Source organism: Pelobates fuscus, chromosome 2 (assembly GCF_036172605.1).
Source record: "Pelobates fuscus isolate aPelFus1 chromosome 2, aPelFus1.pri, whole genome shotgun sequence".
NCBI lineage: Eukaryota > Metazoa > Chordata > Amphibia > Anura > Pelobatidae > Pelobates > Pelobates fuscus.
This window is the reverse complement of record NC_086318.1, coordinates 319145862-319159037: the sequence shown is the minus strand read 5'-3', so window position 1 is coordinate 319159037 and position 13176 is coordinate 319145862. Positions and strand designations below refer to the sequence as shown.

General features: G+C 38.3%; 1 protein-coding gene across 2 annotated transcripts in view; it reads left to right on the top strand.

Annotated features, from left to right (window-relative positions):
- Positions 1-13176, top strand: part of SOBP (sine oculis binding protein homolog) — a 153291-nt gene that overhangs the window by 29497 nt on the left and 110618 nt on the right. The window contains exons 2-3 of one of the 2 annotated variants that reach the window (XM_063443538.1): positions 1317-1400; positions 6692-6830. In XM_063443538.1, the coding sequence (XP_063299608.1) occupies positions 1317-1400; positions 6692-6830 (223 nt within the window). The remainder of the gene's footprint in view (positions 1-1316; positions 1401-6691; positions 6831-13176) is intronic. The other variant, XM_063443539.1, reaches the window with a different exon arrangement.

The following is a 13176-nucleotide window of genomic DNA, read 5'->3' as shown; positions in this document are numbered from 1 at the left end:
GCTCATTGCTTTGCCCTTTTCTGTCATTTAAATACAAATGTTTTCCCACAGTAGCCAATGTATAGAGAGAAAAGAAAGTAGAGGAGAAAGAAGCTAAAGGTGATGGTCACTATTTTATTAAATTGAGTAGTTACCTGTGCCTGTTTCCATTGGTTAGCTGCTTCGCACAGGGGAAAAATGTACAAAATGGTTGGTGTCTTGTTAAAACTTTGAATCCCAAAATGGACACACTACAGTTTCTAGTACAGGAAACATATCATTTATCTCACCAGTCACAGGCGGTTTTAAAAGCAGAGTCTTAAGAGATCATCCCTACACAATATAAAAATTGCAATTTTATTTGAAGTTTTAAAAAGAAGCCAAAAAATGACTTTCCCTTTAAGGTTTGGGGTTATTGGCGTGTGAAGAATAAGAACTGCAGCTTGGAGTTTGATTGATGGAAATTCAAAGAGAAAGTGAAATCTTTCTCTGAACTTTAACATTTAACATTAGCAACATATTTCTTTGGGAAGGCTAGGCAGATATCTTCACATTTCAAGATATTAAAAAGGTCTTGACTAAGGAGATATAAATGCCACTTGACGGATGTGTGTCACTTGTAAATTAAATTGTATTATCTATTTTTCATTACACGATGAACTCATTTTGCTGCATACATTATGAAAGACTTTTTAATTCAAAATATATGGTCTGTTTTGTTCGTGATTAAGCACACTATGGAGCTCTTTCCTCTTTTCCTTTTGAGTGAAAATAAAATATCCTTTAGTATGACTAAGGTACACAAAATGACAAGTAAATAGCCTGCAATCCTAAAGGGAAAAATGATGTGTGCTTAATTAGCCATAGATTCCATTCTTTGCTTTAATCATCGTTATGTTTGTTTATTAACGTCTGTAATGCCTTAATACATTATAAATTACTTTTATATGAAATAGCACACCGAAACAAGCTCAAATATGTATGCAGAATGTTTGCTTAGACTAAATCTTTAACTGCTTTCTCTAGCACGTTAGGGAACAACTTCATAATTTATGGTATTTTAGTCTTTCTTTGGTAGAACCTTTACTGCAGCATTGTTGGGTTATATCCACTCATTACTTTCACTGTCAATTATACCATTGATTAAAATACTGCAAGTCCCCTACAACTTGTGTTAACCTTTTCTCGTGTGATGCTCTGCTTACTTTTAAAATGTATTTTAAAGAGTTAACAAATTACATCGCAGTCCAGTTCAGTTCAGGCACGGCCAAGACACACAGTGCAAATGAAGAGGATAACAATATAATTGTTTCTTTTTCTCCTCTTCCACTATTCAGGCCTCCCATCAGTCCCGATTTCAAGACCTGTCCCACCGTCCCAAATATTGGGGACACCAGGGAACTGTCCCCAACAAGCATAGCGTGAGTATATCATTAGACGCACTTCCTCAGTGGGCTAGCCTGGCTGATTGGCAGTCAGCCTGGCGTGTCATTAATTTGGGCAGACCCACCCATTTGGGGGGAGCCCCCTTTATTCTCCTCCCACTGGCGTCTGATTCACTGGATGCTGGAGTTGGGAGGTATGCATCATCTATGGTCAATGGCAGAAAAGGGCACGATTTATACTGATTGATTGAGATTCAGGGTGGTGGGATGGAGGTGCCCAGTTCTAGGACAGATTTAAATTTTCAGACCTCAGACAGGCAGATGTTTTAAAATATAGGATAAAAATAAATATAAAATTACAAATCCTTAGAAGTGACAGATCCCGTTTACCCCTGCCTCATATAAATTGCCATCCCTATGTCTGCACTAAGCATATTACATTTCTTACTCTACAGATACTGTATATATTACACACTTTATAAAAGCAATGTTTGCTTAATATCCAGGTGAACCATTCCAAATACCTTTGTTTATAAAATGTTACATTACTAAGTTTTTATGTTTTGTTCATCTAAGTAGGACCATTGTCCCTATGTTCCTACGCTTTGTACAGGTTTTATATGTTTGCCCTGTGTGCCTACAGTTGCCAGTAATATTTGTGCATAGGATTTGGTAAGTAACAAATTAGATAAGAAGTAATCTATCAATACCAACAGATTTCAGGTATCCTATAGGGCAGTGCTCCTCAACCCTCTCCTCAATGCATGCCTAACAGTCCAGGATTTATAGATTATCCAGTTGTGTCTAAAAAAAAAAAAAAAAGACTCTAAGGTGTTTTTTTTTCTAAACACCTTAGACATATCCAGGCAATCCCTAAATCCTAGACTGTTAGGAGTGCCTTGAGGAGAGGGTTGAGGAGCGCTGCTGTAGGGGAATAACTGCAATTTGTGAAATTTGACCAGGACTGCCATCCTAGATTTTTGGGTCTGTGTGTACCTGTGTGTCTGTGTATTTGCATGTATGTCAGTGTGTTTCTCTGTGTATCTGTATGTGTGTCAGCCTGTGTGCATGTATGTGTATCAGTGTGTGTATTAATGTTCGTGGGAGTGTATACATATACGTCTGCATTAAACACCAACATTCACACACACACACACACACATATATATATATATATATATATATATATATATATATATATATACACACACACAAAACATGCTTAGTTTCAAACACACAAACACTGCTCAGTGCTAAATACAACAATGCAAGGATGGGTAAATTGTAGATCCCCAGCTGGCAAAGTATTCTGGGACTTTTACAACAGATGGGGATCTACATTTTGACCACCCTTGTGAGAGAGGGGCACAAAAAAATTTCTTCCACTAGGGCCCTCTCTATGTTAGATCCACCAGTATCCCCGTAGGCCCTCGGGAAGCCTGCATAGTGAAGATGGGGCCCTCTGGAAGCCTGCATAGTGAAGATGGGGCCCTCTTCGCACACGCGATCTTCAACCTCCAGAAGCTCTTTTAGACTCTTGAAAGCCCCCAGTCATTACAAAGACACACTGCATCCACTACACACACACTGCACCCAGCACACACACACTGCATTCACTACACACGAACTACACACACACGTAGGGAATTCCATGTTTTCCCTTTCCTTGGGTGTGCGCATCAAATAACGTGCATGCCCAAGGCCTCCAACAGACCTATGTAGACGCAGGCGATAGCACGAGAGTCAACATAGAGTGCCAGTGACACTCTGTTCTCGGAAGTGACGCAACAATGGCACTAGAAAAGTACAGCCAATGACAATGTTGAGAAGGCTATGGAACTTAACTAACGCTCCACTGTTGTCAACTTTTGTCAACTTTCAGGTTTTATATAAGGAAAAGTAGGCCATAGTTTTCATTATATGTAACTTCGGGGGGGGGGGGGGGGGGATGGGACAACTAAAGGTGGGTGTGAAACATGCCAATGTTAAAAAATAAAAATAAAAAAAGTGATGGATCCACTTTAATGACAGAAATAGGCAGACTGATGGCAAAAAAGGACTGACAGCCATGATGGTGGCACTGAGTTTTTAGTTTGTAGCCTCATGCAGTCATATGGACTACTACTTTTAGACGTCACAAAGATATGTTTGTAAAAAAAATTGGCATAACTGAATATAATTTAAAAATGTTCTTGTAACAATTTTTTAGATAAATTTACATGCAAAGAGTTTGAGCTTTCACAGGAGTTGAAATGTGCAGAGGAATTTTTCATCATTTTCTAGACTTTATATCTTCCACTTTGGCTGTTAGGTTAATGGAACTTCTTGCTATTGATTGTCCACCAGTCATTATTTCCATCTTGAACTTAGAAGCTAAAATTGCGACGGACAATATAGGTGGACCTTGAAATAAAATACGTTGAGTAGTTCGCTTCACTCTCAGAGGGTCAGAGGGAAAAAGTTTATTGTGTGTCTAGACACTCTTCAGTATTCTCTAACTCTGATAATATAGACGCCATCTAGTATTTTTTTTATTGGATGGAAACGTGAATTAAACTGTGAGGGTATATGGGATTAAGTCAAGTACTGTTAAAGGATTATTTACATATTAAATAAAATACATATGTGGATAAATGTTTACAGCTCTCCTAGGGTTATGAAATAAACTGCACGTAATTCGAGTACTTAGTATGTTGAAAGATTGCATTACTTAATTTAAGCAGATTTTTTTGGAAAAAAAAACAACACTTTTTTAAAGGTTTTTTAAACATTATTGTGAGGTATAGAGTTGCCTCAATAACCAATCTTTGTTTAGATTCTATATGTTTATTATCATAGTTGCTAAAACTATACATAACATTTCATAATGACTTTAAGTCAGGGTTGTAGTAGTGAACTATTATTATACATGTGGAACCTCCCTGAGATATTTCTAGTTTTATAGCCTGGTGTTCTGTTCTTTTTCTGGAAGTCAATATGGCTGCCATCCAAGATAACTTAGTCTTATTGCCCAATAGGAATCTCTGTCCTGAGAACAGGACCTTGCAGACTTATACTGGCTAACCTTGGCAGCCATCTTACACTGTATAAAAGGTGTTTGAATATAAATTCCACATTTTCTACATACTTGATATGATAATAATTATATAATATAGATTTCTATTGGACATTGTGGATAAAGATACTATACAAGATCGATTAATTAATGTGCAACACAGTCACTTTACTGGAATATACACCATTGCATACAACATGGAAAAGCATGTGTATCTTGTGTTAAAGGGACACTCTAGGCAATATAACCATGTCATCTCCTTGAATTGGTATAGCTCTTGAAGTCTTCAGGTGCTGTTTCTCCATTCGATGTTAAGCTATTTTTAAGCAGCTTAACACTAAATGATGTTTCCTGGCCACCCACAGCCCAACCCCCACTGGAGTTATTGCTAAGGCAGAGATTACACACTTCATTTAGCTATAGCAATTCATACCAGCACTGCATGTTGTGATAGGCTGAAAGCGATCTGATGACACTCTCAGCCAATCACAGCTGCCCAATGCTGCTCACACTAATGCTTCCTTATTAGCTCAAGCAACCCAGAGGGGATGGGGCTGTTGGGAATTCTTGTTTAGCATTAAAACAGTAGAAATAGTTAAACATTGAATGAAAAAATGGTACAAGGAGACTCCAGACACTATAGCCACTTCACTGAGATGAAGCAGATAGAGTACCTACAGTGTCCCTTTAAATAACTTTTTCATGCAATGCTCCATTGTAGTTCAATCCAGGCACAGCCAGGGCACACAGTGGTGTACTTAGGTTTTGTGCTGCCCTAGGCAGTACGGTGCTTGGGCACGCCCCCCACAAGTAAAATTTTCCGCACCTCTTCCTGTCAAGGCCGCACTTTAACTGACAGACGCACACTCACTGACAGATGCACACACTCATTGATAGATGCATACACTCATTGACAGACACACACTCTCATATACACTGATAAACAATGACATACACACACTCACTGATTAGACACACTGATAGACAGACATACACTTACTCAGACACACAATCACTGACAGACGCACAGTCCCTCTGACAGACGCACGCACTGACTGACAGACGCACGCACTGACTGACAGACGAACGCCCTGACTCACCGTCACATACACACTAACTGACAGATGCACGCACTGACTGACTGATGCACTGACTGACTGATGCACTGACTGACTGATGCACTGACTGACAAACGCACGCACTGACTGACCGACACACACACTGACTGACTGACAGACGCACGCACTGACTGACCGACACCCAACACACACACTGACTGACCGACACACACACATTCACTGACAGACACAGTCCAGTGGGGCTGCTGGGCATGGAGGCGGGCAGACGTGCAGGCGGGCGGGCGGCGAGGGAACACTTTCCCCTGAGCTCTCTGCTCAGCTCCCTCGCGCGCCGCATTATTGCAGGTCGCACGAGGGAGCTGAGCAGAGAGCTCAGGGGTAAGTGCTCCATCGCCGCCCGTCTGCGGAGCCCAAAGGTGGCCAGCTGGCCACCTCTTGGGCTCCAAAAAAACAAGGCAAACAGGGTATTTGCCTGGGCATTTAGGGGCGGCGTTTTTTGCCGCCCCCTGGAAATTGCCGCCCAAGGCAAATGCCTTATTTGCCTTGCGGTACACACACCCCTGAGGGCACACATTGCAAATATGTTTGGGAAACAGAAATATATTTAATTTCTCCTCTTATTTATATTCATTGTCTATGCTGCCTGTCAGGTGCACAGGACAGATCTTATAGCAATGAATGACAGTGAGCCATTTCAGCCATGTAATGAATTGTCAATGCAGTCAATCTAAACATTTCATAAATATTGTATCTTTTATAATACTTAAGACGTGGCAGTTGCTTTAGGGGTCACTGGATATTCACAGAAAACGCATGTCCACTATTATGCTTTGGGTTTCCTACAGAACTGTAACCCATGTTACATTGCCTAGGGCACTGCACTCTGATATTTGTTATTATGTGTGTGTATATGTTCATTAAATATATTTACTAGAAATATTTGTAATCTGAACACAAAGATGTACATTGATCTATGAAGTACTATTCAAACTGCCTAATTCACTAACGTTAGAATTGCCAGGAATTTTAAGTGAATTTCTATTTTGGCCTCCATTTTTAGATTTATTTTTAATTTACTTTGAATTGCTGGCAATTCTTAATTTAACGAATAACTTTGCCCATTTTATGAATATGTGTGCACAGGTTTCCCTATGTTCTTTGAGTAACTAATCAAATTAATCTACTTTTTTCAGAACTTTGCAGAGAATACAATGAATGAACTTCTAGGCTGGTATGGGTATGACAAGGTGGAACTAAATGATGCAGAAGACATTGAATTCAAGAACTATCATGGAGACGGTGAAGGCAGACAGCATATTTCTGTTCTCAAAGGTAAAATCAGATGTTAGGTTTATGGAACTATTAAAATGAAGTTTTGCTAATGTAGATAGACATTGTGAACGTGTTAGAATATGTGTCCCAGGCTTCCGATAGGAGAACAGAATATAAAATAACAATAATAAATACAAAAATAAATTTGCGACAAAGACGCTTTTCTTTGATATACACTTGGCACTTTAATAAAATCACATTTGCCCCCCGCCTCCGCTTCACTGACCTGGTCCCACAGCGCAACCCAGGGATACATGGGGGCGTTAACGTTGTTTAATTTAACGTTTTTCCTCAGCTTAATCCTATAACTCGTGTTTTACCCAATAAGCTACCACTTATATTCTCTTGTACTAGTCAAAGCCCATTCCTTCAATCAAATATACCATTTAGTGAAGGTGGGCTACCTATTAGCTTTTACCTTACTCTAGCATGTCATATTCATATCCTACTTCTTATATATTCTTTATTTTTGCTGTGCAGGTGATAACATTTGTATGGCAACAATGCCACAACAGCATTTGCCAACATATCCTACTTCTTAGACATTATTGTGTGGCCTGTGCTGTTTATTTTAAAAAAAAAAAAGGAGGAGGGAGAAATGCAGCATTTTCATCATGTCATGTTACTTTTACGCCTTCTATTTCCTATTCATTATTATTATTATTTTTTTCCTCCTCACTCTTGCTGACATGATCTTATAAGCATGTTTGTATACCATGACATATTCTCTGACATGTTTATTAGGCTTGTTATACACTTAATTTACGGTACTCAGCTTGCCTGCTAGAACGCCATAACTATAAAATGTGTGCAATTGCTCAATATGCCATGTTATAATCTTATACTGTGTTTTTTCGTTTGTCCTGCTGTTGTGGCGCAACAAGCGTGTATGTTACTATTTGCACAACAAAAATAAATAATAATAAAAAAAAAAAATCACATTTGCAATAAGATAATGCTGATTGAAACTTTTTTCACAGGCAAACATTGCTTCATACCAATTCAAAATGCAATAGTAAAAGTAGGGACCGATTATATTTAATTTGCTTTGATTTTCGTACCTTTTTTTATTGAATAAAATGATCACCTTTATTCTTCTCTTCATCAAAAGTAGTTTTTGTGTAATGTACCTGACCAAGATTTGCTATAAACTAGTGTGTATAGAGACACTCCAAAGTTGGTTTTGCACCCATTGTTTTAGAATCAGTGATATGAAGGCGTACATTAAAGGGGCAGTCTAAGCACCATACCCACTAGAGGGAGCTGAAGTGTTTGTGGTCCCTTGAGTCTCCTGGCACCATTTCCTGAGTTAGAGTCAAACAATTTGAAAGTGGTCTATATTTACCTGGATTCCACAAGCACCCAAGGACAGGTCCCCTCTTTAGATATCGCTATGGAAGTTCTCTGTTTCCTAATGTTTCCTAATGTTTCCTAATGTTTGAATAGAACACATTGGCTGACAGTATTAGTTAAAGCGATACACCAAGTAGTTATCAACTCTAGTAGTTATGGTGCTTAGACTATTCCTTTAAAACATATGCAAAGAAAATAAATTAAAAATAGTAGCAAGAATACTCATATTTAAAGTACGTCCCAAGCTACATGCAGGGCAGGATTTTCAATGGGGTCTCATCTAAACAAGAAGTGACTGAGCAGTGCTGCTTTTCCTATAAGGGCTTCATCATGAGCACAATATAGTTTTTGGGAGCTGTAGTCTCGGATGCTAACATCTGAGATACAACATCCAGAATCCTAAAAGAGTCATGACGTTTGGAGCAAAAATTAAACACTACATATGGAGATGGATATTTAGTAGTGGCCCGTACACTTAAGGCCACCATGATAAATATATGTGTTATCAGGGTACCGGTCATGTGGTGCAGTATTTTCACAGCATGACCAAGCCTCTTTAATATTGCAGTGCTGGGAGAAAATTAGAGTGAAAGCTGGCCACTTGCTCCCAGATAACAAACTTTGAGCCTGCGGGAGGGAGAGGAGGAGACAAAGAGGAGGGGGGTGCAGACCAAGAGAGCAAGCCCTAACTACTCCAACAGTCTCAGCCGTCAAAGTGACCCACCTGCACCCAAAAGATGAAGGAGGGTGCTTTCTACTGTCTCAGACTAAAATTTTGACCAGCAAATGTGTTTGTATGTGTGTGTTTCTGTGTATGTATGTGTCTCTATATATGTGTCAGTGTGTGTATCTGTATGTTTGTGTTTATGTATGTATGTCAGTGTTTGTATCTGTGTGTCTGTGTGTCTGCATGTGTGTTAGTGTTAGTGTTTGTGTCTGTGTTTCTTTTTATCTGCATGTGTATATGTGTGTGTATGTGTACCAGTGTGTGTGTGTGGCAGTGTATGTGTACATGTACATACATCACAACAGCCAAACGCCAAAACTACACACAAATATACCCCTGCATTAAACTGCCAACACTGCAATCAAACATCACCACTACATACAAACACACATCTGTATTAAAACACCAACATTATAAACAAACAAACCTCTGCATCAAAAACTAGCACTACACACAAATTCAAGCCTGCATGCAAATGCACCCTAGGAAAACATTTACTTGACACAGCAGCCCTGGTGCAAGAGTTATATTGGGCCGCACCATTGCAAGGATGGCCAAAAGGTTGATCCCCATTTGTCATGCAATTCCAACAATGCTTGTTTGTGTGAATGTAGGGGTGTGTTTGTATGTGGTGTTGGCGTTTGAATGCAAGCATACATTTATGTGTAGTGTTTGGTTTTTGAATGCAGGGGTGTGTTTATATTTAATTTTGGTGTTTAACACAGAGGTGTGTTTGTATGTAGTGTTAACATTTCAATGCAGGAGTGTGTTTGTATGTAGTATTGAAGTTTGAATGCAGGGTGTATTTGTATGTAGTGTTGGCTTTTGAATGCTGAGATGTATACACATACACTGCCGCACACACTGTGATACACACACACACACACACACACTGACACATACAGATACACATACACACAGATACAAACACTGACACACATGTTGATATACAGATACACACACTGACTATATATAGATGCACAAATATACACACTGACACCTACTCACACAGATACACACACACTGACAACATACAGATACACAGACAAATACTGATACATATTAACAGACATGCTGACACACAGACACATATACTGACACACACACACAAAGACACATACAGTGACAGACAAACTCACAGACATACTGACACATATACTCAGACACACACATACACTGACAGACATACTGACACACACAGACACTGACACACACTCAAACTTACTGACACACAAATTCAAACAATTCAGTAGTTTAATAATGAAGCAATGTTCATTGCCAATGCATAATGTAGAAGTAAAATGGACAGTACCCTAGGGACTATCATCATGGCAAACTCAAAAGTAATGATGATGTTGCTATGAGTATTTGGGTGAAATCCCTCCTTTTTCTGTCAAAATTGTTTTAGAATACTTTGACACAACTAAGGCCAATCTGCAGCCACTTGCATAATGCTAACTATTAATTTCTGCATAAACTTTCTGAAGCCAAGCCATCTTACCTGGGACAGCAAAGAAACGCAAGGATAGGGGCAAATAAATGTGAATTTACAAAAATAAATTCAATTCAATTTCTGTGGCTACTACTACAGAGGTGTAAATGTTATGCTATCTATTGGTTGAATTTAAATCCCATATGTTTTGCCAGCTATTGTGTTTTTAATGCTTTTGTGGTGAAGCTCTAAAGTGGCAGGGACATTCCGTTTGGTTTCTATGGTGATTGCATCACTCTTTCAACTTTGCCCTAGAATTCCTTATGAACTCACTATTGCTGGAATATACTGATCTCATTTGCTTAAATAGATGATTACATAGTAAATCCAGCCTGTTTTACTTTACATATATAAAATCGATATCACTTTACAATTGGCTTCCATTTCTAGCTTTTATACCAGTTTAGCAGCTACAATACTTCCTTAAGCTCCGATTTAGCCAAAAAATGAATAAAGCATGTTTGTTTTAAATGGGATGTCTAGAATGTTGCTACAGGAAGAGTAGTCTTGTTTGGTCAGACTGGCCAGAATCTGAAAGTTGATACTTGGCAAAGATCATTTTTAAAATAAGGGAGATTGAAATTTTCCAGTGACCTGCATGTTGATGACAAACTTTGTGAAGCATAAAAAAGCATAGTCATGAAGGCTAAGCTATGTATAAAGAGCTTCCAGGATAAATAAAATGAGTTTACTTACTAGTATAGATGGTAATCACCACAGCCTAATTCCACATATTTACAAACCTCAAAATTGTATAAAGCACAAATGCACCATGTTAATTCGAGAACACCAACACAAGTACTATAGTGTGCTTTAGAAACCAGAATTTCCCCACATCTCTTATCCTAAATATATTTTCTGCTTAAACCTTAAATATTTACCATTTATAAAAAAAATTATAATAATGGAACCTATATTTCGACAGCACAACAATGTTAACTAAAATGTAACAACGCTCGTGCACTAGTGCTTGATTTATAATCAAATCCAAGAAATATCATACATTCTACAGCACATCTTTCCACGGACGCTAGGTAGATCTGAAAGGTTTTATTAAAAATTTCACCTACAATTTTCTTTTCTACCCTATCTTCTAATTCTTTAATATTATTAATATATTCACATTGGAAATCCATCCACATTTATTTTTTCTGAAGAGGATACACAAATTGTAAAAAAAAATTGTTCCAAGGATGAACTGATATCTGTGATAAAAGGTCGCAGACACAGACTTGGAATCACCTAGCAGTAGCAGTCTAAATGAGAAACCATTATTCCTTATTCCATGGAAATGTTCTGTTTTTGCCATACCTCATATAGCTATTTTATTTAGCTTTTTGTGCATATAAGATACGTAACCACTTTTCCATAAGATAAAAGCTATTTATTTTTTTTCTATCTTTCAGCCTGACGGAATAATTTTTTTCCACATAGTTAGACATGTTTACTTATCGCCTTATGTTTTTTTTTGTTATCTGACATGTTGTATAAATTTTGTGAAGAGCACAATAAAAACAAAATTAGTTAAAAAAGAAAACAAACAATGTTAACAAAGAAATGCAATTGAGAACATACATCAAAGTGAATGTAGCTTTGAAAATAGAAATTGCAAAACAGAACACACATTTTCAGTTTTAATTATGCCTAAATGGTATTATAGTCTCTTTTAGGTAGAACAGGTTAATATTTAATTGATATTTTATTGAATATATTTTTTACATGTGAATTTTATCATCTTTTACACACAAAATGGGCAACTCAGACATGAGGCTATATTGACGTATAGAGGGGAGACTGTCACTTTCCAGGATATTTAATATCATGTTTGCTAATTTCCTATATCAAATATATATATTTATTTGTGAGGTGAAAATTAGAGAACACTCCAAGCACCATAACCACTATAGCTTGCTGTATGGGGCCAGGCGGTGCCTTGGTTCTTCCCAAAACTAACACCGTAGAGCCGGATGTTGCTAATCTAGAACATCTGTTAGCTTTCCTGAGTAGGGCTAGCCTTAGCTCATTAGCTTAGAGTTTCAGCTTCAGAGCTTAGCTCAGGAGAGCTAACAAAGGATATTGCTTAGAATCTTCCATGTCTCTGGGAATAGTAGTGGAGGTTGGGAGAGGCTCCCAATGGAGGCCAGGTTAGAAGTGGAATTTGAAGGGTAGTAGCACACTGCTGGAACCAAAACTACGGTGTACATATATGCCATATAAGTACACATCAATGTTTCAGACACTGTTAACCAACCAGTGCAGTGAGCTGCAGTGCTCTTATAAAAGTAGTGTCCCACACCTCTTTAAACCTGCAGCTTTAGCTCCATCATGACTTCCAGATATTCCCTGGACTGCCAAGTAGGGTAAGCATGGTTGCTGCCCAGGAAAAGGGGTGGTATGAAAGGGGGAAACAATGTTGTTGAAAGTAGGGACAGATATAAGGGAGTCTGGGGAGTGGGCACCTACCACGTCCAAGGAAGGAGCATAACGCTAGGAGCTCTTTACCCACTATACAGGTGTCTGTGTAATTATTGGACAGCGGGAAGGTTTACATGGGTCAGCAGTCATGCCAATCATTTTTGTAAGCCAGTATCGAAAAAACATACAGAGAAGAGGAGAAATGAAGTCTCATTTCTGTTTCTGCTCCTAATTTGCATTGTGTGCACTAGCTGTCCCTGAACTTACCTGGATTGTGATTTAATTTGCTAAATTTTCAATGTAAAGTAAAATGAAAACAGAGCATCAAATCAAAAAACAAGTTATATGGGATTTTCTGT